The 26,126-nt window shown below is 38.1% G+C and overlaps 1 protein-coding gene across 11 annotated transcripts in view; it reads left to right on the top strand.

Annotated features, from left to right (window-relative positions):
• Positions 1-26,126, top strand: part of CSRNP3 (cysteine and serine rich nuclear protein 3) — a gene marked incomplete at its 5' end in the record, with an annotated part of 250,330 nt that overhangs the window by 214,006 nt on the left and 10,198 nt on the right. For all 11 annotated transcript variants that reach the window (XR_014245556.1, XR_014245557.1, XM_082395310.1 and 8 more), the window contains 2 exons: positions 9,107-9,366; positions 24,246-24,542. Coding sequence is in view for 9 of the 11 variants with exons in the window: in XM_082395310.1 (XP_082251436.1) it covers positions 9,107-9,366; positions 24,246-24,542 (557 nt within the window). The remainder of the gene's footprint in view (positions 1-9,106; positions 9,367-24,245; positions 24,543-26,126) is intronic.

Below are 26,126 nucleotides of genomic sequence, written 5' to 3'. Positions count from 1 at the left end.
AGATAGTAGTCTGCATATGTAATGCTTTCCATCTGTGATTCCTAAGGCTTTTAACAAAGGTAATTATTTCTGATAATATTCCTGTGAGGTGGATAAACATAATTCTGAAAATACTAATGGAGAGACTGAGAAATGAAGGTGTCCATTAATCTAATCTGTATAATGGAGATCAGCAAGTTTAGAATTCAGATTTTGAATTAAGTAAATTATCTAACAATTTATTATTTTCCAGGTATCAGGATAGGATAATATTTTCTCTAATTCATTAGTAATACTGTATGCTTATAATAAAGAAGCATTCTTTAAAAATGAGAAGACAATAAAGACCTCAGTAATAATGAATGTTCCATATGTAAATGTTAATATCAGCTCTGTAGAAATCTTAGGTTCCTTGGAAAATTTTAATGTTATCTAAAAGAATATACATAGTGTGAACAGAGAAAAGAGGTGATAATATTGATCACCATTCTGTGAAATTGTTCTCACTAGTAATAAGGTCAGATGGCCAGTTGAATATATGGAACAGGAAAGAAATTTCCCAACTTCCAGTCTGTTTGGGGCAGAACTGAACAGAATGCAGGGCCCAGATTTAGCAAAACACTTTATTATTATACTGTCTTTCGAATGTTTTGCTTAAGGATTTTAATGTGTAAACTTTAAGTGATGTATCATATAAACACACAATTTATCATATAAAGACCAGAAGGAAGACTTCATGTCAAATACAGAATTAGAACTCCAAGATTCATGATGCCTAGTACTATTTGATGGATGAATTGATGAAAAAGGAAAATTAGAATGAAACTTGGTAGATCGCTCAGTTAGTGGTACTATTTTCATCTACGGTTTAATCTAAATTTGTTTTAGTTTAACAATTCACCACCCCCAGTATTAACTGCATTTGATGTTGATGGCTAGCGCTTTCTAAGTCACATCACATTTTCAGTGGAACAGCAGTTTAATGTAAGCAGGAGAGGGTCAGTGCTAAGTCAACTATATATTAAGGGCTTCCCTGGTGGCGCAGTGGTTGAGAATCTGCCTGCCAATGCAGTGGACACGGGTTCGAGCCCTGGTCTGGGAAGATCCCACATGCCGCGGAGCAACTAGGCCCGTGAGCCACAACTACTGAGCCTGCACGTCTGGAGCCTGTGCTCTGCAACAAGAGAGGCCGCGATAGTGAGAGGCCCACGCACCGCGATGAAGAGTGGCCTCTGCTTGCCGCAACTAGAGAAAGCCCTCACACAGAGACGAAGACCCAAAACAGCCAATAAATAAATAAATAAATAACATAAAATAAAATTAAAAAAAAAAAACTATATATTAAGATTATATAAAAGGGAGAACATGATTTCTTTTTAAAATTTTTGTTCTTTCAATTTAAAAAAAATTTTATTGGAGTATAGTTGATTTACAATGTTGTATTAGTTTCAGGAATACAGCAAAGTGAATCAGTTATACATATACATATATCCATTCTTTTTCAGATTCTTTTTCCATATAGGTTATTACAGAATATTGAGTAGAGTTCCCTGTGCTATACACTAGGTCCTTACTAGTTTCTTCCAATTTTTTAATTTCAAGTTTATAACTCCAAACTGTTGTATTTATTCCTACTTGTCCTAACAAGTATGAGAACAAAATGACCCCCTCCCTATTTTTTTAGATTACTCACAAGAATTAGGGGGAAAGTGCAGGGGGCACCTTTAATAAATAAAAATGTGTGAATGAAAAACAGCTAGTTCTGAGAAATGACCAACCACTCTTTGTGAGTTAATCATCTTAATTATTTATTACATCAAAGCTGGAAGGTCGAAGTTTGCACTTAATTTTTATATGCAGCTTTCTGAATTTACATCAAAATCCTGGGCAATAAGCCTTATTTTTTTTCAAGCTGAGGATTGCAAGTAGATGATTACACTATTAAACCACCCCTATAATGTCAAATTGCAGTGTGCTGAGTGGCCTGGGCTGTAGCTGTCAGGAGAAACTCAGGAGAGAGCTGGTTCCCTCCACGCAGATCTCGTGCTTGCTTGTGTGGACGTAGCTGACAGACTCAGTGGATGACGACGTGACATGCATGTTCATGATCCAAAACAAAGCTTTAGCCTCAAGGGTCATCCTTTTATATTATTTCTGTTCTTATTAATTTTTTTTTTGCTTAAATGCATATACAATATTTTTACATATCTTGATAGAAAATGTATTATCACACAGTCTTATGTGAGAGGGTTTTTTGGGTTTTTTTTTGGAACGCCTTTATTTATATATATATTTATTTATTTTTGGCTGTGTTGGGTCTTCGTTTCTGTGCGAGGGCTTCCTCTAGCTGCGGCAACTGGGGGCCACTCTTCATCGCGGTGCGCGGGCCTCTCACTATCGCAGCCTCTCTTGTTGCGGAGCACAGGCTCCAGACGCGCAGGCTCAGTAATTGTGGCTCACGGGCCTAGATACTCCGCGGCATGTGGGATCTTCCCAGACCAGGGCTCGAACCCGTGTCCCCTGCATTGGCAGGCAGGTTCTCAACCACTGCGCCACCAGGGAAGCCCTGTGAGAGGGTTTTTTGTTTTGTTTTGTTTTTGTAAACTAAGGATTTAACCAAAAGGGTCTCATCTTGAATTATTTCACTCAGAAGCCGCAATGCACAAAAGACATTATTAGTCTCAAAAGTAATCCATTGGTGAATATTTTCATCTTGTTATAGGATGGAAAATACTTACGGTTAAACTACCTAATCTTGTCTACAAATTATAAACCTAGTCCTCCTCTACAGAAGGACTGACGTCAGAATGAAGACGACTGGTTCTTATGTATGTCTATCATATTTTATATTCGCCAGTCTATTTGCTGCTTTACTGATACATAAATTGGTTGGTTGGTTCGAGATGGGGAAGAATGGCATTTAGGAGCTGGAGAGACAGATGTGCTACAATTTGAACAGCATTTAGAGCTATCATTCACACTATAGGAAACCAAATACAAATTGAGACTTGATATCTTGAGTATCACTTCAAGTCGGAGCTACTCTTCCTTGATTTTTGCTTTTGAATGCTGCTTTCATAGAAATAAAGTCAGTAGTAAAAGAAAAAAAAGCCCCTGGTTTGCTCTTTGATGGATTCTGACATTTTCTTACACTTACTGACTGTCTCAGTTCTGATGAAATTTTGGGAAATGCAAAGCACTTCAATTCCAAAATATTGGGAATACCCCAATATTGTCTCTAACATGTTCAGTGTTTGGGAAAATCTCTTTCTTTCCTCTGTGATTGTTTTTGCCTGTGTTATATCCTTCATAACTGAGTATAAAATAACATACTGAGTATAAAATACCATAACATTGATTTGACCATCACTTAATGTTACATACTTAAGGTAATTTGGATTTTGTTCATGATTGGAAGGAAAATATTCCCAATTAGTCTTTATTTTCATTTTGCCTTTCATTTACCCATGCCTTAAGATATTTCCTTCTTATCAGTCTTTTGGAATTGCTCCCACTAAAATGATTTACTACGGCCCTAAGTACCTTACTTGAGCAAAGTAACAAAATAAACACAACTGGGGCAAATATATTTGAGAAACTTGAGAATGTGACTTAAAGGAATAAAAGGGGACAATTAGAACAAGGAGGGATTGCTTTTGATAGCAAAATTGCCTTCATTTTCAAAGGAACTACTCCTATGTTTCTTGGTTACTAGATCCATTTTCACTCCTTACTTGTGGTTAAGATTTGAGACCGTGTGTGTGACACCATGATCAAGAGGGGCCAACTTTGACCATCATGTCAAGCTGGAGAAGATGTGAGAATATGATCACAGGAAATTTGCAGAAGTCACTTGTGAAGATTGAGGACATTTTTTTTTAATCTTAATAATTTTAAACACTGGAAATTGATTTAATATCTAAGCTGTTATGCTAATTTCTATGCAAAATATTTTCTGATGAAACTGGATTTTCTGTTTGAAAGCTAGTTTTCATGCATGATTTCATAACTGACTTGATCTTGATTTGTTCTTCAAAAGGTAAGAAACAACATGCATACTTTCAGAGCCCCTGACTAATTTGGTCTGTATGATGCAAAAACACAAGTTTTTATTGCCCAGGATTTACCAAGATCAACAAATTAATTTCAGCAATCTTACTTTGCTTCTACTAAATTTCCCCCAAATAAATGAAAAATAAACTCAAAATATTGACTTACAAATCACCTGGTATTTTCCTTTTGAGCATAGCGCATAGAAGTATACTATTAACTTCAGACCCAGATGGTAGAGTTAGTATTTTCCACAATTTACCCCTTGTTTAGCATCAGACTGGACCATAAACTCTCAACCTCCACGTGCCAACTTTAGTGCCAAAATACATAGTACTCTTTACTGCTTTCTGCCTTTCCAGCTATACCAGGGCTTTGCTGATAGCTGTTGACACTAAAAGAGCCAGGTGTGCCTTAAGAGGGTAACTAGATTGCTGCTCAAGCATTGGCCCCAGAGTGACTGCACTATGGCTTCCATTTTTTCTTAAGTTATTTTATTGAAGTGTAGTTGATTTACAATGCTGTGTTAATTTCTGCTGTACAACAAAGTGATTCAGTTATACATATATATATTCTTTTTCATATTCTTTTCCATTATGGTTTATCACAGGATATTGAATATAGTTCCCTGTGCTATACAGTAGGACCTTGTTGTTTATCCATTCTACATATAATACTTTGCATCTGCTAATCCCAAGTGGCTTCCATTTTTAATCCACTCTGATTATGAACTCTTTATTATAATGTATGGTACAGCTTATTTTATTTTATCTACTTATATTCTGACCCTGCCATTTTGAATCAGTCAGTTTCTCAACTCTCTTCTTCACTCATTTTTAAAAGCATTTTTTAAGGTTGGGTAGCTTCTGCAGATGGCTAATGTCAGTTACTCTGTGCTCTTTATTCCTTTAATTTACAAGGGTCAATATTATCTCCATAATATGTGATCATTTTACAGCAACACCAGTATGCCCTGTTGTACCACCATAATGGTCGTCCCAAAAGCTGTGTCCTGGGCAGGATATATAGTACTGTTGCATTTAGACACTTCTGCTTCAGGATGGTAATGGTGAACGGGATAAAAGAAGAGGAGCTGAGAGGCAACAAAAAATTAGCATTGTGTATGAAAACAGACTAGTTATTTTTCAGAGCAGTAATGAAAGCCACCTTCTCCTTCCTCTTTCTTCTTGCTCTTGACCTCACGGTAGTAAAATGAACCCTGAACTCTGTAGAGACACAAAGTTGAGTTCAATCATTCTGTAAAGGGCACAAATTACTAGGTAGGTATATCAGGGAGGTTTCGGATTCCCTAAGGCAGATGTGCTGAGTGAATTTAATCTGTTTTTCCCTGACTTGAAGAACACAGACTCTTTTTTGATAACTTCATTCTGTGATGTTAGTCAAATCAGGGCCTGGAGACAGGAGATAGCCCACAAGAGCCCATTCTAGGACTCCAATTCAATCATCAGAAGAGAGACGTGAGTGGCTCCTAAGTTTAGGAAAGCCACACTTAAAATATCCTTCATAAGGCTGATCCTGTGGCATTTCAAAGCCTTCCTTTTAAATATATCCCATAGGCTTTTTGATCATTGTTTCTACAGTGCTACTTATAATTTGCAAGTGCTAAAACAAGTATAAGCACATGTTTGAATTATAAACCCTAGGGATAGGAAGAAGCATTAATCCTAGTGCACTTTGACAGTGTTAGAAGTGCCAAGAGCCCAGGTAAAGGGCTCCTGCTCTCTGCCACTATTGTCTTCTTCCAAGCCTTGGAAAAACATCTCTTAACTGTCTTTTGGGGAAAGTGTAATCTGGCTTTTTGTGAAAGGATGGTACAATAGATTCATCCAGAAGGTTGACAATTTTTTTTTTTTTAATAAATTTATTTTTGGCTGCGTTGGGTCTTCGTTGCTGCGCGCAGGCTTTCTCTAGTTGCGGCGAGCCGGGGCTACTCTTCAATTCGGTACGCAGGCTTCTCATTGCGGTGGCTTCTCTTGTTGCAGAGCATGGGCTCTAGGTGTGCGGACTTCAGTAGTTGTGGCATGTGGGCTCAGTAGTTGTGGTGCCAGGCCTTACTTGCTCCGTGGTGTGTGGGGTCTTCCTGGACCAGGGCTTGAACCCATGTCCCCTGCATTGGTAGGCAGATTCTTAACCACTGCGCCACCAGGGAAGTCCGTGAGGAATTCTTATAATCTAAAAATACAGGTACAAAATCTAAGTAAATTTTTTTAAAAGGAAATTTGTCTAGAGTACTATGAATTGTCTAAAAAATAAGTAATAAAATTATCAGAGGTGTTTATAGTAATTATTTTAAATGAGTACATTAAAATGTTTTTATTTCATTTGTAAATTATGGCCTTGAAAGATAATGTCTTCAGGGCATCATTTGTATGATACTAAGAGTAAAATAGGTTGAAAGTTATCACCCAAAAAGCAGAGGCTCTAGCCTGCTGTAAGGTGGTGACGGATGAGGTTGTCAGATAGGGTAGCAGATTACTGGGCAGATTATTGAATTTTGCTTTCTACAGTGATCTTTTACATTTTGACAAATTCTTCTCTGTTTTGAGATGATTTAAACATACAGTTATGAAGCAGATCAGAGCTTCTAAATCTAAGTTGAAAATTGTCACTGCTGCCAGAAGTACAAGTATTTTGCTGTGAACGTGTACATAAATAAATGGGAAAACTACGTACATGCGTGAAAGCGTTTGCTTCCTGGCAATCTCTTCTGGAGAAGTAAAGCAATAAAGAGGAGGGAAAGTTGGGAAAGCTAAATTCTTGCCCAAATGTCCTACTTCTCTTGCTCTGTAATCTTTTGAGTCTGTTTCTTCTGTCTGAGTTTCTCATCACTGCAAGTGGAAGTTCCATACAGGCAGGGATCACCATCTGTTTTTTTCACCAGTATGTCCAATCATTTAGAAAGTGCCTGGCATATAGTAGGCCCTTGGTTTATATTTATTGAATAAATAAATCCTTGAAATGAGATGTATCATAGCAGCCTCTCTGTATTTGGCTTGAAAGTTTTATGGGGGAAAAATGAGATAAATGATCCTGAACCCCCTTGAAAGAATATTCTTATATAAATCCAAAGTGATGCTGTATTCACTTTTCCTTCATTGCTTATACAGCCTTCCAAATAGAAATCATCTTTGGTCTACAAATAACAAATTTTGGGAGGATGTGGAGAAAAGGGAACCCTTGTACACTTTTGTTGGGAATGTAAATTGGTGCAGCCACTGTGGAAAACAGTATGGAAGTTTCTCAAAAAAAAACCTAAAAATAGAACTACCATATGAACTGGGTATATATCCAAAAAAACCAAAAACACTAATTCGTAAAGATACATGCAACCCAATGTTTATAGCAGCTTTATTTATAATAGCCAAGGTATGGAAACATCCTAAGTATCCGTCAACAGATGAATGGATAAAGAAGCTGTGGTATATATATATGATGGAATACTAGTCAGCCATAAAAAAGAACAAAATTTTGCCATTTGCAGCAACATGGATGGACTTGGAGGGCATTATGCTAAGTGAAATAAGTCAGACAGAGAAAGATAAATACCATATGATATCACTTGTATGTGGAATCTAAAAAAGACAACAAATTAGTGAATATAATATAAAAGAAGCAGACTCACAAATATAGGGAACAAACCAGTGGTTACCAGTGGGGAAGGGGGGAGGGACGATAAAAGGATGGGAGAGTGGGAGGTATAAACTATTGAGTGTAAAATGGGTGCAAGGATGTATTGTACAACGCAGGGAATATAGCCAATATTTTGAAATAACTGTAAATGGGAAGAAACCTTTAAAAAGTGTATAAAAATAAAACATTTTTTTAAAAGAGATATACAACCCCCCCCCAAAAAAAAAATAATCTTTGGAGTCTGCAGCAGTTGACATCTACCAGAAGCAGTGTGACACCAAACCTCAGCCTTGTTCAGCTCCCTTAGCATGACCTCAGCTCTCTACTGTGAAATGATGGTTAAAAGACTGGGCTCTTGAATAATGAATCCCAGTTTCACCACTAGTTATATGACCTTGGCCATGTTATTTAACCTTTGGTGGATTGGTTTCCTCAAATGGAAACATGGGTAATTTCAACACAAGGAGTTATAAGGATAAGATGAGATAATTCATGTAAAGTTCTCCGCAAAGTCCATAAATGTTAGCTGATATATGTATTTTTTAACGTCCAAGGAGTCCATTGTTTCTTTCTGTCTGTTTCATTCATTTCTTTCTTCGTGAAAGAAATAACTCAAATTCTGCAAGACTGGGTTACTTCACTACAAAATAAAAAGACTGAGCTAGATGACGTCTAGCATGTTCCAACTCCAAAAGGTCAGGATTATAATGTGTAGCTCTCTTTCTCTCAAATACAGTGTGTATCTCAACCTTCCATGGTGCTCTGTGCATCTTGATTTCCCTGTAACTAGTAATAAAGGTTCTGATATATCTCATGACGTTTTCAATTTTCTCAGTGTATACTTGGATTAAAATCCCACTGTCTGTAATGTTATTTACTGGAGTTTTCATCAAATGAAAGCTTGGTTAGATTTAGGTTATAAAAATACCTAAATGGTGCCTTTGAGCCTTTTTTTGTGTAAATTTTTACTGCTTTTTGGAATTTTCTAAAATTTAGAAACAGACATTTTTTTCATGCCAGATGCCTTCCATATCAAAATAAGAGCCAAAGTGTTTGTAGTATGTGTCTTTTCTGATTATAGTATGCTACGGCTCATGTGAAAACCATAAAAGTAAAACTTAAAAGGTTAGGGGAAATGAGAAATTAAATTGTGCCACTGATCCACAGACTACTGGCAACTTTCCTAAAAGTTTGCTTAGACTACCTTTATAGAAGGACTTGAAAGTCTACTCTGCCACAGCTGGAAGAAAATAGAGGAAAGGAAAGAGAAATCGGTGCCAACTCTGAGAGACCACATTTTTAGTGTCTCCCAGCCAGGAAAGGTTGACCATAGGATTGAAGATCATCGAGTGGCAATTTCTAATTCTTCGCCTCCTCTGAAGACTGCTGCCCTGGCTGTTCACTGAACTGTCTCTTTCCCTTTCAGCTTCCTCCATCCTTAAAAGGGAGAAGCGACTGAGGGCGAAGAATGTACATTTCAGCTGTGTCACCGTGTACTACTTCACCAGGAGGCAGGGCTTCACGAGCGTGCCCAGCCAAGGCGGCAGCACCCTGGGCATGTCCAGCCGTCACAACAGCGTGCGCCAGTACACCCTGGGCGAATTTGCCAGGGAGCAGGAGAGGCTCCACCGCGAGATGCTGAGAGAACACCTCAGGGAGGAAAAACTGAATTCTTTAAAGCTAAAGGTAAAACAACCTTAGACGCTCACTTTTTTTTTTTTGCCAAACCCCCATCCTTACCTCACTTTGGTTGCATTAACCATTTTCATATTTAGATCCACAGATTAAACTGGGCATTTTCCACAACAGACTGTCTGCTGCGGCTTTTTTAAAGCAAAAACAGTATGGTCGCTTCACTGAAAGCAGTGCGGAAAACTTACCTGACATTGTTTACTTATTCATCCTATAAATATTTATTTAGATCCTAGACCCTGTGCTTGGGCTGGGGCTATGTAGTAGGAAACATAGATGTGGTCCCTTTTCTCCTGGAACTTGCGTATCAATAGGAAAGACAAATATTAATCATGTAGACAAAATAAAATCACATCTTCGTGAAGTGCTATGAAGGGGAGTTGCAAGGTGCTATGAAAGTAAGTAACAGGGAATTGTTGTGGTCCGGAGGTCAAGGAAGGTTTCCTCAAGGAAGTGACAATTGAACTGAAATCTGCACAGATAGTTAGACAGGAAGGGTTGGCGAGAGTGGTTCAGGCAGCAGGGAGAGCTGGAGCTGCCTCGTGGCAGGAGGAATCACGGTGAGCACACGGAGGCTAGCATGGCTGGAGCAGAGATGAAGAGAGTAGAGTACCGTGAAGGGGGGTGGGGGGTGGTTGGGCTTTGTAAGTCTGGTTAAGGCACTTTTTTCCTCTTCATCCTGATGCCATCAGAAGTCGTACAGGAGTCCTAAGCATGGGGTTGGGGGTGGCAGGGTAATGTGATTCGGTTCATGCTATGATGTGAGGATAGTTTCGGGGGCAGGAGCAACCATGTTGGGGGAGCTTGTGGAGTCAGACCAGGTAAGAGGCTATTACAGTGGTCCAGGAGAGAGATGATGGTAGGTTAGATTAGACTGATGGTAGAGAGAGGAAGAGAGATGGACAGAGGGAGTAATTTAGGAAATAAAATCAACAGTCCTTGATGATGGGTTGGATTAGGAAGGGAAAGAGGGGGACTGTCAAGAATGACTCCTGAATTTCTGGCTTGCAAAACTGAATGGGTTGAGGGTGATATTACTTTTCTCAATAGCGAGGATATGGCAAGGAATCCAGGAAGAGAAGCAGGTTCAGGCCTGGGGTTGGGGGAGGGGAGCAGTGCGGTGGTGGTTATATAATGAGATCGTTTTTTGGAGATACTGTTTTGAGAGGCTTTTGAGTTATCAAAGTGATGTCTGGGAGAGGTCCAGGTGGAGATAACTATTGTTGTGCCACCTTAGAGATTAAGTGGAGAGAAACACAGCTCAGAAAACCTTTTCCTCAAGCGGAGACACTCTTTATGTTTGTATTGATCCATCAGCCTATCAATACGTAGAAAATGCTCTCCCATCATTATCTAATGAAAAAGGAAATCTTTCTTAGGAAATCCAGAGTGCTAAACATAAAGGATCACTGGTTAAATAGCAGAAGCACCATAAGCACATCTGTGTTACCTGTACCTTTAGTTTCCAGTATGAAGTCAGTTGGTGTGATGTGTGTTTCAAAACACCTTGTTTTTATGTATTTTGCAATGTTTGCATGTGCTGTGTTCCCAATTTACAAGAAGGCAGTTGCTTAAATGAAGCTAGACACAACCTAGCCTAAAGTGTGTCTCATATTTCCTTTGGTGGTATTTTTGACAGATTTCAATGAAAGTCTCTGAAGATTTTTTTGGTAGCAAGACACTATTACTGTTGTTCTCCATGATTGCTTTGCATGTAGCCTAATTTAATGATAATGCTCAGATTTGCTTCTGAAATCCACCCTCTGCCTTTCTAACCCGCTGCAAACCAACTCTACCCCCTACCCAAAGGGTGAAGTCATTCTCCAGATTCAAATATTGGCAGAACAATAGTGATGGCTGCTATTCATTAAGTGATTTTTATTTGCCAGGCATTTTATAAACATTATTTAATTTAACCCTAACAAAACCCCACTGGTAGGTAAATTATGAGACCATGTGTACAGCCGAAGAAAAAGAGGCACAAAGATGTTAAGTAACTGACTCACTCAATAGAAAACTGGTTTTATTATCTTGTTCCTTACTATTCTAAAATTAATTGATTATTCCCTATAGGTGTTGGGAAAGACAATCTCTGTACCTGTAGGGAGTCGTCCCTTTCCGGGGTTTGGTACTGTGTGCAGTGGTTTTTTAACAGCTGGGGGACTGTAATTCTATCTGCGAGAAGATTTATTGTGGTGACCTTTGAAGCACATTGTACGTGCGATGGCTATTAGGGGGAGCTACACACCTGCAGGGTCCTTCCTCCATACCAGGCAATGATATATTCTGATACTATAATTTGTATTCAGTTACTTCTACCCTTTTATTTTTAACAAGCTAAAGAAGAAGCAAAAAAGAGGCTTCTATTATTGATTCACTTTTGTCATTGTGCTTAGTTTTGGAAGTTGGAGAGGCATTCATCCGAGTGGGTGTCATGTCTTGGTTTGTCATTGATAACTGAAAACATGCAGCTTTCCCTTTTGGTGAAGATATAAACAAAAGGCATTTGGACATCATCACTCCTTCCAAATGAATATCAAGCAAAGAGACAATGGGATTCTGAGGTGATCTGATCTAAGCCTCACTATACTGAAAGTATTCAAAAACTCAGAAACACATGTCACATAAAACTAATGAAAGATCACAGCAATGTGGACTCACTGGCTAAAAAAATCTGGGGGGAATTAATGGAGGAAAACATATATTTTAATTATGATTCCTCTAGTGTATTAACTTTTATGAGTCTTTAAATATCATTGACTATGCTTGTCTAAGGTTTAACTACCCAAAATCTAACATTAGCTATCCAAAAACATTACCTATCCAAAAATTTCACTCTGATACTTGAAATTTCACTTTTAATGTGCCGTTTGTTTTGAAATATACCTCTGGCATAAGCAACAAAATGTGACTAAATTGATTCCATTTTTTGGCTGGAGCAGCAAGAGAGGGTCAGTAGCAGAGAGAGGGGGTCCAAAGAGGAAAGGGAGGATTATTAAAGACAAACTTTGCCACTTCGGTTTTGCCTGGAGGTGGTCCTCTGTGGGTGACAGTGAACTGCCCATTGAGTAAGGAGAGAGAAGGCAGCATCTGACAAAAAACACTTTCCAAAGCTCTCAGTATCAAACTTTTTCCTAAGCCCTTCCTAGGAAACTCATTGGGCTTGGAACTGGGTAGTCTCCTTCCTACTTACTTCAGAACCAACAGCCCCAGAAGAGTAAGGAGAAGTTTCTCTTTCCACTCTACCTGTGTGTCTTTCCAGGGTGTCTCTCTAGGTTCTAAATAGTGAGCCCACTTATACAATGGCACCTCCTCCCATGGGGCCTTCATAGTGAAAGATTAGTAAAAAGAACACAGGCACGCATCTTGTTGTTACTTTATGTTTCTTTGGAAACAAAATAGGATAGAAATTTAGCTCTTCATTGTAAAATATCTTCTTATTTAGTGATTCATCTCTTAATCAAATTATGAGTTTGATATATTAAGAAATAATATATGCAATTAGATCTGTAGAACAAATCCAATTTTATTTTGGGGGTTCAAGTGTGTCTTTTTTGTTGTTGGCATTGGTGTTGTCCAAACATTGCCTAGAAACAATTAATAGAGAAAGCTTATTGAATAAAGTGCATGTTCCTAGAAGAAATAACTAGCTTTAGATTTCTAAATTACAGAGCACAGTACTTTTTCCCTGTCAAGCCCATTCAAACATGTCGTACTCTTCACAGTAATCAATGCAGTCATCTTAATACTATACTTTTTTCCGAATTAAGTACTTAGATTTCATCATCTGCACTACATTGTTGAACAATTACATTAGACTTTATTGTCTAATATATAGACTGGGTCTGTAAAATGCATTAGGCATCTATTTATATGTTTCAAAAGAGCCTTGGCATTCGAATCGCCTCTGGGGTTACATCTTACTGGATTCTACTACCTCGGTGTAGGAAATGTACCTTAGTTTTCACAGCTTTCACTGGACTCTCTTTCTCAATGTTTTTTCAACCTTGATTGTTTTTCCTCTCCTTTCTAAGATCAAGGCCTTCTCTACTCTTGTACCATTTCCAGAGGCTTTCCAAGGTTATACAGTTTTCTCATGTGTTCCTTGACTAATGCTTGGTTGTTTGCTTTCTTCATAAAAAAAGAGTTACCAGATGGTGACTCTCTCTTTAAGGAGCAACCTTGAAAATATCTCCATCTAAATCTCCTTCACCCCAAATCTTAGATTTATGACTGTGTGTTATTCATTTAGAAATTTACCTGTACAATATTATAATTCTTCCTCTTCACCCCCAGCCCTGCCCCTTGTATCCTCTTAAGAGTCTTGTGATTTAACTAACCTACAGGTAAAGTTCTTAAATACCTAGGAAATAGGAGGGGTTAGAGGTTTGTGAGAGGTGGTTGACACCGAATATCTCTAACCTATAGTTTCCAAATTTGGGGATGTGGTTTTAACTATTTCCTTACACTACAGTTCTTGTTAGACGGGTCAGAATCTGCTGATCTTGGTAGTTTTAAACTCCACTTATTCCTACAGACCTTCTTTGTCAGCCTCTGTAGAGATTACTCAGGAGCATACTTAGTGCCAGTGCTTCCAGAATGCATCCCTCAGTGGAGGCCTGCTCCAACACTGAATGCAAAACTTTGATTTCCATTTGCCACGTCACGTGTCCAGCCTATTTTGACAAGAACAGAGAAGACACACCTAACCAAAGTGATGCGTCCTGAGAGACTGGGCTTCAGCCCTGAGCAAATGCAATATAATTAAGAATAGGTTCTTTCAAAATATTGCTGGTATTTTCATTTAAATGGAAAACTTAAGCATATGTAATCACACCTCTACATTCTTCCTGTACAGAAAACATTGATCTTCTCATGGAGGAGAAATCTGTTGAACTGATTCTCCTGATTAAAATATGGGGTTCATGCAGCAGTGCGCTGTAACCAGCTTGTAAATATTCTTCACTAAAGAGGATTGTGCTCATCTCTTCCCCCTGGTAGCTCAAAATCACCCATGATGGGAGTATTCACACCGTGCGACTTGCCAAACACAAAACTAACAGCACAATTAGACAAACAAATTCAACAACAAATTAGAAACACCCCTCCCTTTTTTTTTCAGAGACCCGGTTGTTAAATATTTATCAGCACACTCTTGGATTCATTTAGCTTATTAGCGGCCGCTAAAAGAGGCAATGTTTGTCTGAACCAGAAGGGAGGATAAAGGAATGTATGAAAAATTTATATGTCTTATTGTTGATATTATCATCTTTTCTGGTGACTTTTGGGGTGATACGTAAACCAAAGACTCATTGTAAATTCAGGTTGTTGAAATACTTATTAGCTGACAAAACAACCAAACATTTCTGGTTCTTCAAGGACATGATTAATCTGGTTCCAATTTGCCACCTGCAATTAACAACTAATGAGCCAAAGAATTATACTACAAGATTTGACGGAATATCAAAATGATATGAATGTTTTACTTCAGTTTGCCAGAGACCTTAATGACCAGGTTATCTATCCAGCTCGTAGCATGTAACCAGGAATTCCTTTCATCAAATACATGTCGTGTGTGTATTTGCATATAAAAATGCAGATTTGTATATCCAGCCTCTTACTATACATCTCTGGCAACCCAACACACACTGCTTTTTTAAAAATTTTATTGTAGTATAGTTGATTATGGTTACCAAAGAGGAAAAGTGGGGAGGGATAAATTAGGAGGTTGGGATTAACATAAATACACTACTATATATAAAAGCACACTGCTTTTTGAGAAAGCCAATTCCATTTTGTAGCTGTAAATTGTTAGAAAGCTCTTCTTTCTATTGATCAAAACTGCTATCATCTAATTATACCTTTTGACCCTAATTCTGGCCTCTAAGGACATAGAATAAATCTTGTCCCAGTTCTCCAAACTCCAAGTGTTTGAAAGTAGTGTTGATGGACACGCAAATATTTGATAATAGGCTATATAGATGGGCTCCATGTGTCTCTGTTCTATAAGATTAAACATCCCTAGTTCTCTTCACTAATCCTGCTGTTTTTCAGACACTTTATGGCCTTGGTTACCTTCTTCTGGATATAATGCTATTTATTAATGTCCACCTCAAAATATGGTACTTGATCTGGACGTTTTACTCCTAGTGGGATTTCAGTATGTTACAGTATGTTACATTAGTAACATACCTAGTTCAGTATGTTACATTACATTCTCCCAAGTTGTGGACACTCTATCCACAGTATACACTAAAGGTACAGTAGCTTTCTGGACCTTAATCAATTTTTTTGTTCATATTATGCTGGTGGTAAGTAAAACAACAACAACAAACAAAAAACAAGCAAGCAAACACACAAAACCCGGGTAAATCAGGTCTGCATCATCACATAAATTAAAACTTTTTAACATCTCCTGGGCAAGAATCCTCTTTAGTGCTAGACATGGTGTACAGAGAGGGATCAATAAAGTTTTGTCTTTTATTTTAATGAACCTAATCTTGTCATCTGAAGATGCGATTAGCCTGCCTTTTAGTTATTCATCCAATATATTATTCAAAAACTATATTTAACAAGACAGGGCCAAGTTCAGGATACCCTCTCAGAGTAGTGACCCTCAAGAGGAAAAGGGGGAGACTTCCCTGTCACCACCCCACAGCGACCTCCCTGGAGATTCCTTGCCAGGTGGGTCACTGCTGCCAATACGATGAACAGGTGCCACATCCCTTATTGGTGGTGCAAAGGAGCTGAGCATTGCTGTTCTTTGAAACATTTTCAACGTTTCAACTAACTAAAAATCCATGTACTCAACCATACCCTTATTACTCATCTTGTATTCCATCCTTCCATGTACAGAACATAAGAAATTTTGTCAGAGAATCTCAAGACTAGATCACTGGTTTTCTAATTATGTTCCATGGGGTCAGGGCTCTGGGTGCCTCACTCTTGCTTTTGTCTGTTTTATATGTTAAGATTCTTCATGGGCTTTAATTTGACAAATGGACATTCTCTCCCTAGTGAGCCCAGGCAACAGTCACTGTTCCCTCTTTTCACATGTACAGACCATCTGTTTAAATCATCTTTTCTGGAATTTTATCTAGAATTAGCACTTTTTAAAATAATAATTCACTTGCATTTTGATTACCTTTTAATTCCTTTCCCTATGACTCTTCACAGTTATTTGACTGAGCAATCATAACGTTAAGCTTTTTCATTGCTCTAAAACATGAATAGCCTGGGCCTGGGTATTCTTACATAAAACAACTGAGTACTCTTTCACTCTCTCCCACCTCTTGTTTTTACATGAAATCCTTCCTAGCTGTTGTCCCATTTCTTGTTTCAAGGTTTTTCTCCTTGATAGAGACTGTGGAATCAGAATAAGAAGTAAATAATTCTACTTCGTGTCTTTGTATCTCCCCTCCCATTTTATTTGTCAATCATTTCCTCCTTCCCACTGCTTCTATAACTTGCTCATATATTTTGTTGCACTTACCACACTGTATCATATTTGTTACATGGCCATCTCCCCAGCAGGCTAGAAGCTACTTAGATGGAAGCACTGTTATACATATGTAAACCCTGATACCTAGTACAGCGGCTGGCAGCATAGCATAGTGATTAAGGATATTCACTCATTCATTCAAAAATATTTATTAATCAATTAGTATGAGGTTGCAGTTAACACAGTGCTGGAGACAGAGTTATGAGCAAGACAGATATGGTCCTTGTTCTCAATGTATTCACAGTATAATGCGGGAGATATACATAAAACCAATTACCAACGCTAATATATTACTACAAAATTAGGCAGCATACTATGCTGATTAAACGCAGGCCAGGGTAAATGAGTTAAAAGTCAGCTGAGGAAATCAAAAGTAACACATTATTTCAACAGTGGTAGCTGTCACTTGGACCAGCTTCTTTTGCTGGCATATCTATTAGAAAGAACACCTCCACAAGCCCACAAAATATAAACTCAAAGGAAATGCTAACTGGTGAGAATGTCATATCTTCAGCTGGCTTCCTGTCTTCTTTTTTGAGCTCTTGTTCTCTGTATATGAGTCATAGTTTTTTTTTATTTCTGAATGAGGTAATTATAAGGAAGCTTGTCTGCTCTTTGCCTCCTGCCCTACCGTGCTGAGATCAGCTCTTAGAGCATGGCTGCAACTGTATCCTTTTCTTTTCTTCTATACAGGTTTCCTATTACTCTAAGAATTTTCACTCCAAACTGGTCTTGTGAGCCTGGCTCAAGCTTTGGAGTCAAATAGACCTGAGTTTGATTCTCAGTACAATCACTAATTATCTATGTAACTAGACTTTGGCAAATTATCTTCTCAAGGCTCCAGTTTTCTCCAAATACCGTATTCTAAGGCATATATATGGAATCCAAAAAAAAAAAAAAAAAGAAAGAAATGGTACTGATGAACCTAGTTGCAGGGCAGGAATAAAGATGTAGACATAGAGAATGGACTTGAGGACACGGGGTGGGAGGGGGAAGCTGGGGCCAAGTGACAGTAGCATTGATATATATATACTACCGAATGTAAAATAGTTAGCTAGTGGGAAACAGCAGCATAGCACAGGGAGATCAACTCGGTGCTTTGTGACCACCTAGAGGGGTGGGATAGGGAGGGTGGGAGGGAGGCTCAAGAGGGAGGGGATATGGGGACACATGTATGCATGTGGCTGATTCACTTTTGTGTACAACAGAAACGAACACAGTATCGTGAAGCAATTATACTCCAATAAAGATCAATTTAAAAAAAAAAGAAAAAAGCACTGTTGCAAAACAAAAACAAAAACAAAAGCTCCAGTTTTCTCAACTGTAAAAATACTTCCTGAGATTGTTTGCAAATCAGGTGAGATAATTTATATAAAGTATGGAGGGAGTTCAGTACCTGGTTTTCAATCTATGGTAGCTTGGGCCATTCATTATACATATCATCATCATTATAATAGGCAGGAATCAGTGTTTGTGGAATTGAATTATTCTTTCACATCCTTGTTTCCACTGTCATTGTTACATGTGTTAAGAACTTTGTAATAACCAGGAGATTTTATTACTAAGAACACCTTTTAACCACTGAAGGGAAGTGTTTTTATTTTTGTGGGTTTTGTTTTGTTTTGTTTTTAGCATTATAGTCAATCCACATTTTCAGTATTGTTTCCCTCTCCATAATCATTATGCATTAAATTAGTTTCTTCAAGCACTTAATTCATCAAAAAGTTCATCTCGTAGGAATTTACAGGGGAATATATCCACTACACTCTATAGCCAAAAAAAACCCCAAAAGATTGAATGCTGAGTTGATAATCCCTACCCGCCCCCACTCACTCACTCCCCTGCCTGACCTAGTACTTGATTCAGGATAGTCTGAGAATCACTCCGCTGATTCTGACAGTAATGTGTAATGTGTCCCATCCCGCAAATGTATTTAGACGGGCAAAGGTTTTACTCTGTTGCGCTTTGGGAACTGTTTACTCATACTTAACAGTACATATCAGACAGATTTGCAAAAGTAAGGCGTTTCAATTCTGTTTAAGAAAAGTTATGGTCCTTTCATTTGTAGAGTGAGTCTGGACAAGTTTACACAGTGGCTCAAGAACTAAGTCCTATCTTAAGTAGCATCATTGGGACAAAGCAAGTACACACACACACACACACACACACACACACACACACACACACACCCCTTAAGATACTTCCAATACAGTATAAATAAATGCATATATATATGAGATAAATATAAAATAAGAGAAGGATCACTAAATCAAATTATGCGTTAAGTCATTACTTTTCACCTGTAAAATGGCTAAGGCAGGGGAAGGGAGATGCTACTTTCTGAAAACCTGATGTTTATTAACCTTTTTGTTCTTTGCTTATGGATCAAGACAGGAAGGGATGCCACACAAATTCAGCCAGTCCGGCTGATTTGCAAGCCAATGAATGCATCGTGCTCTGTCCCATCTCAGGCCTTTGAAGCTGTTGTTGCTCAGTGGGGAATACCTTCTGCGCCACCTGTGCAGCTAACTGCTAGCCCACCTTCAGATTCAAGCTTAGATGTGAAAGTCTACCCTCCTCACCCCATCACCAGCCCCACCTCAAAGATGGCACTCCTACATGGTTTCAATTCCTTGTGTTCAAGCTCAGCTAGGAAATCCTTATAAACTGGATTAAAATTACTAGATTCCTCTTCTCTTTACTCTCATCCATTGATTTCAAGACCCATGTCTTGTGCACCAACACACTTAGAGCCTAATGTAAAATAAGCACAAAAGATTACTGAATATATATTAAATATATAAAAAGTATATCTGTATAATTATCAAGGCAGTTAAGAACCCAAGCTGTAGAGTTAAATATTTAGGATTCTGATGTGGTACACACCTCACTGCTTATGATCTTGGGCAAGTTATTTAGCATTCCTGTACCTCAGTTTCCCCATCAGTTAAATGGATAGAATGCTAATATCTACTTCATGAGATTTCTGTGATGCTCAATGAGTTAATGCAGGTAAAGTGCTTGCAGCAGTGACACACAGATTCAAAACTGTTGTTATTCATATTACTATTATCGTCTCACGTCTGATTCTCTCACCTTTCTTTCACCCCCACCTCCAATCTCTCTTTTTTTCTCTGTCTCTCTCTCTCTCTCTCTCTCACACACACACACACACACACACACACACACACACACACAAAAGCAGGCTTGAAGGTCAGGATCCTTTGGTGGTCTCCTTAAACCACATTTTTGGCAAGCTTTCTTTGAGCTCTTGGAAAGGCAGTGCTCTTTGGGAAAAGAACACTGAGCTAGAAATGGTCCAAATCCCAGATTGGCTTCTAAGGAATCTACTTCAAAAGAGAACATTCCTTTGAATGTGCTGGTTACTCTGTACGTATTTATTTTGTAAACAAAATAGCTTGTTTGACACATTGAGGTTTAATTCCACATTACAGTCCCTGTACTGCATTAGGTACCATTGGAAACTTGGAATCTATCTGTTTTACACAGGGAAAAGCATGCTAAAATAGGGGTCAGGGAATTAGGTTCTATAAGCATGTCTTGGAGAGGACACAATTAATCTGAGCCTCAGTAATGCATAAAATAAGGAGGCTGTATTTGATGAACTAACATCTGAAAATTCAATGATTCTATTTTGAGATAGGAAGAAGACATTTATAGGTATCACTCATGTCAAAGAGACAAAATTTACAAAATAAATATTCTTGCGAAGATGGGCCATGGGGTAAAGGAGTCAGCAAAAACAGATGAGGAAATCATGGAAGACTCCCTAGATTTTGTTGTACGAGATCTTGAAAGCATGATGAACATGAGTTGGTGGACAGAAATAGAGAGCTCATTGACTTATTTCCCCGTCGCTCTAATATAGAAAAATGCATTTGTAAATAATGTATGTAATACTCTGATTTAAAGGAGCATTTAAACTCGAAAGGTTTGGCCTGAGTTTTAAAGGAGCAAATGGGCATATCCTGGAGGAGAGGGCTGGGAAAGGACTTCCAAGGGGACAGCAGAGAATAGTATCTGTCAGTGGTTATGTAACCAAACCAGAAACTGTGAGGACAAAGAGATAAGCCAATTAACCGGGATGAACTAGAATATTTCCAGTCTTCACTAGAAATGGCAGAGATGATATTGGATAGATGAGGAGAAAACCTTGCCAGATCACTTCAATGATAATGTGAGAATTTTTTGAAAATCTAAATTAGGTCCCTTGTGGGTTCTTGAACAAGAGTAAGAACAGTATGTAGCTAGCTCTGTATCAAGGACTTTCAGATTCTTAATTGAATTTTTATTTAAAAATGAAACTGTTTATTGTAATTTAAGTGTGTGGGAATAAGAAATGCAGATTTTATTTCTAAGGGCTCTTATATTTGTTTTTTTATGAGAGAGGAATTGTTTTATTGTATTTTTTTAATTTTTATTGAAATATGGTTGATTTGCAGTGTGTTAGTTTCAGGTATACAGCAAAGTGATTCAGTTTATATATATATATATATATATATATATATACACACACACACACACACACACACATACATATATATGTAACTGAATATATATATATATATCTTCATATATATATGTATATATAGATATATCTTTTTCAGATTCTTTTCCATTATAGGTTATTACAAGATATTGAGTATAGTTCCCTGTGCTTTATAGTAGGTCCTTGTTGGTTATCTATTTTGTATATAGTAGTGTGTATATTTTAATCCCAAACTCCTAATTTATCCCTCCCCTCCCCTTTCCCCTTTGGTAATCATAAATTTCCTTTCTGTCTGTGAGTCTACTTCTGTTTTGTAAATAAGTTCATTTGTATCATTTTTTTAGATTCCACATATAAGCAGTTTCATATGATGTTTGTCTTTGTCTGACTTCACTTAGTATGATAATCTCTAGGTCTATCCACATTGCTGCAAATGGCATTATTTCATCCTTTTTTATGGCTGAGTAATATTTTATCACATATGTGTATGTATATATATATGTGTGTGTGTGTGTTTATATATATCTTCTTTATCAATTCATCCGTCGATGACACTTAGGTTGCTTCCATGTCTTGGCTGTTGTAAATAGTGCTGCTATGAACACTGGGGTGCATGTATCTTTTCGAATTAGAGTTTTCTCCAGATATATGCCCAGGAGTGGGATCATACGGTATTGGAATAAGCATCATCTGTAGTTTATTTGAGATACAGTTGTTCCTTTTTCCTTCTTAGATGCCAATTGGTTAGTCATGTTGCCTTAAAAAAGTCATGTTTTTAAATGTTTGCTGAAGTCTTATTTTTTGTTGACTTTTAGATTTCATGTATTATATGACAACAACCATTATTTTTTAAAAAATCAAACCCTGTTGATATGAAATGAAGTTTTTTGTTGTTTTTGTGATGTTACCCGTTACACAAGGGAACATAAATATTATAGAACATGGATATTAAGTAGGAAGGATATATTGAAATGAATCACGCTAACCAAGTCCTGGGTATTCTACATGTGCTTGTGGAATCAGAAGTTTGATGAGGTTCACATGGACAAGCCAAGAATTAATGAAAACATAATTTAAATGCCACAGAGTTGACAAGACGGGAAAGGTAACCCTCCCGTTGGTTAATGCAGCTTTACCTATCACAGAGGACTGAGTATATGTTAGGCAATTACACACTTGAATTCCTTAGAAAATCAAATCTTTACAGATATAAAGATGCTTCTGTTAGCAAATAAGAATTAACAAAAATGCTAACAGCAACTAATCAAAGTAATATCCTATTAGTGGACATCACAGAAAAATGAAAACAGCTTAACCAATACATTTATAAAGAAATTCCAAGGAAGGAAATAAATTACAGATCACTCCAAGAAACAAAACCCAATAAAAAGAAATGCCCAACTTTATAAGAACACAGATTTAAGCTCTGAAATATAAAAAAATACATAAATTAGTAGCTTTTGACAATGCATTTCAGGGACCCTTTGCAATATATTTTAATATATACTTGCTAATGTGTTGTTTCCTCTACCTGAGGGCAAAGATCAGTCTTCTGTCTGTTTTTCAATACATTCAGAGTTGTCCACATTGGGATTTTTGGTCAGTAATAAATATTCTTATCTAAATATAGGACTTTTTCCTAGGAAGATAAGAAAATGATGTCTGGTGTCACCAGGGTATTTTAACTGTGTATTAACTGAATTGTTATTAAGATCAAAAAGCATAGTCATAATTACAGTTAATGAAGTTCATGAAGTAATACATATAAAAGTTAAAGAATCAAAATAGCTTCCCTATCTGTAACTTCCTTGAATAATCTCTTACTGAGTTTCTTCATTTATTCCTGTGCCGCTTCCCAGAATATAGTTCTTGCTCATATTCAGAGAAAATGTCTCTTTCTAAATGCTTTTTTACGAAGAAAACATATTATGTGGTGATATGGCAGTGGGAAGTGAAATACTGACTCAGGGTTTCCCAATGGATGAAATTAATTTAGAAAAGAAATATACACAGAAGCAGAAAAGTTATGGGTATGAGATACAGTCGTCCACAGGTGCTATTATGTGGAAGGTGTTGCTCTGGGCAGTTTCCTCTGAACTCCTTCAAGGGAGGAGTTCATTGTTTGGGTTGCCTGTTGGCAAGAGCCTGCCACACTGCCCTCTGCTCCTTGTCTTACTGAGAGCACAGTGACCTGACTAAGTGCGTCATATCAAGCCCTCGTTCATGGAGCATTCTGTAGGGAAACCGTGTTTGTAATCCCAACAGCACAGGACAGCAAAACTTTACTTCCTAGTACATGGTTTCTCTGGAGCCCGAAAGACAGGGTTGTTATTTCAAGGACATGTTTGCTTATTTAGGTGGAAGTAGCTTCCACTAAGATGCTATCACCTCTGAACAAGGACACACTTATTCCAACATCAAATCTGCCCATCACAAACTGAGTCTAAAGATAGCTTTCACTGATGGGCATCTGTAACCTTTGGCCTTTTTTAACATCGTGCAGGCTGAAAGCTCCAGCAACTATACCTCCTAACATTAAGAGGTTAAGAGTTCCAATTAACAAGTCTTGTGTCCATTTAAAAGCCTATCATTTTGATACATTCATTTTCCTTCCTGTAATTTCTCTAAAGAGAAAAGTAAAAGGAAATGATTTGACTCACAAACATTTTTTTCATCCCTATGAATCATTTATTTTGTAACTGGAAGTTTATACCTCTTAATCTCCCACACCTATCCAGAAACACTTATGGATTATGGGGACATAATGTTATTATATAATAGCTTCATTCTTACCAAGTGCAGAAGTAGGGATTTTAGACCCTGTCCATGCTAAGTCTCTTTTTTGCGGCTTTGTATTTCTAGATGACTAAGAATGGCACCGTGGAATCTGAAGAAGCTAGCACTCTTACAGTGGATGACATTTCTGATGATGATATTGATTTAGACAACACCGAGGTAGACGAGTACTTCTTTCTCCAACCCCTGCCAACAAAAAAACGGAGAGCACTGCTGCGGGCCTCTGGGGTGAAAAAGATTGATGTGGAGGAAAAGCATGAGCTACGAGCCATCCGCCTATCTCGAGAGGACTGTGGCTGTGACTGCCGGGTGTTCTGTGATCCAGAAACGTGTACCTGCAGCCTGGCAGGCATTAAGTGTCAGGTAAGGATTGGGATTTCAGGGAATCCGAAGACATGACATTATACATCAACCCCTAAAGAGGCAGTTGTGTTCCATGTCATGAAGTTTCCCACACGTGGAAGAAAATTCTGGGGTAAGGCAAGACACATGATTCAAGAAGAGAGAAATACTAATTCAATGACATTTAGGGGTATATGTAATATTCATATATATATATGGTATAGTGTGAAAGGCAATCCAAGCTGCAGTTGTCAGTTGAAATTGTTTGCTCTTGGATTCATTTATTATGCGAGCTTATTTTGGCTTCTTACAAGCATTCAGGGAGATCATGACATCCCTAACATTTAAAGTTCGTATTCTCTGATCCATCCATGGGGTATAAAATGATGATTGGTTAGAGGTAGTGTAGATTAGTGGAAAAATTACTAGACTGGGACTTAAGAAAACTGAGTTCTCCTCCTGGCTCTGCTTTTTGCCACGATGTGAAATTGGCAAGTCAGGTAAACTTACTGGGTTCAGTTTTTCCACCTCTAAAATGAATGGGCTGGACTAGATCAGGGGTTGGGAAACGATAACTCACAGGTCAAATCTAGCCTGCCACCCTGTTTTCTGTAAGTAAAGTTTTATTGAAGCACAGCCATGTTTTTTTTGTGTGTGTTTACAGGTTGCCTATAACTGCTTTCATAGTTCTACAGCAGAGTTGAGTAGTTGTCGCAGAGACTGTATGGCCCACAAAGCCTAAAATAATTATTCTCTGGCCTTTTTACAAAAAAAGAGTTTACCAACCCCTGAACTAGATGCTTCTCAGGTTCCTATCCATCTATATCATTGGTACGCCATGATTAGTTAGGGGTTGTTATTTTATGCAGGAACTCAAATTTTTCAATAAGAGCCTCTCAGGCAGACAAAAGGAGAGGACAGTTCTTATCAGTTGAACAGTTGCTTGAGGTGGATTCACAGAAAAGGGAATCACAGGTAAGAAAGTAGCTATAGATTCTGGCTCGACATCCGCTACTACTTTTTGTGGGGGCCAGGATGACTGTACTAGAATCCACTTCCTCCTCTCTTGCCTGGGAAATACCCCATGCTTGGCTAAGGTGGAAAGAAGGGCAAGTTCTTTCTGGTTGCCTGTGCTCTGATCTGCATAAAGGTGGAGTCTAAGCCAGCAGATATCTTAGGAGTTCCTTAGATTGCCCAGAATTCCACTCATCACCTGAGTGAAGAGCTCCGTCCAACAACACTTGCTGAACCTAATCACTCTATCTACAGAGTCCAGACACTCGAATAATCACGGGATATTGATTAAATGAACATCTCCTTCTCTCCAGAAGCTTGTAGCCTAAGGGAGGGGTAGGGAAGGCTGGGGAGCCAGCAACTAAACAGAAATCCACCAGTCACCATCATGAATGTGCGTACGCGTCGCAGCCTACAGCGCATACGTGCATCACCTACCAAGGATCCAGAAGAATGAGAAGGTACACCAATGAGAGTGAATTATCACGCTGCTTGATACTAAGGTGGTGTCAATCTGGACACCTCAGGCAGAGAAGTTCATTTTATAACAAGCAAAGAAAAACTCCTGGCTAGAATGAGGAATGTCATGTA

Source organism: Balaenoptera borealis (genome assembly GCF_965194805.1).
Source record: "Balaenoptera borealis genome assembly, chromosome: 6".
NCBI lineage: Eukaryota > Metazoa > Chordata > Mammalia > Artiodactyla > Balaenopteridae > Balaenoptera > Balaenoptera borealis.
Note: the sequence above shows the minus strand (reverse complement) of the source record. Positions and strands in the feature narration are given on the sequence as shown.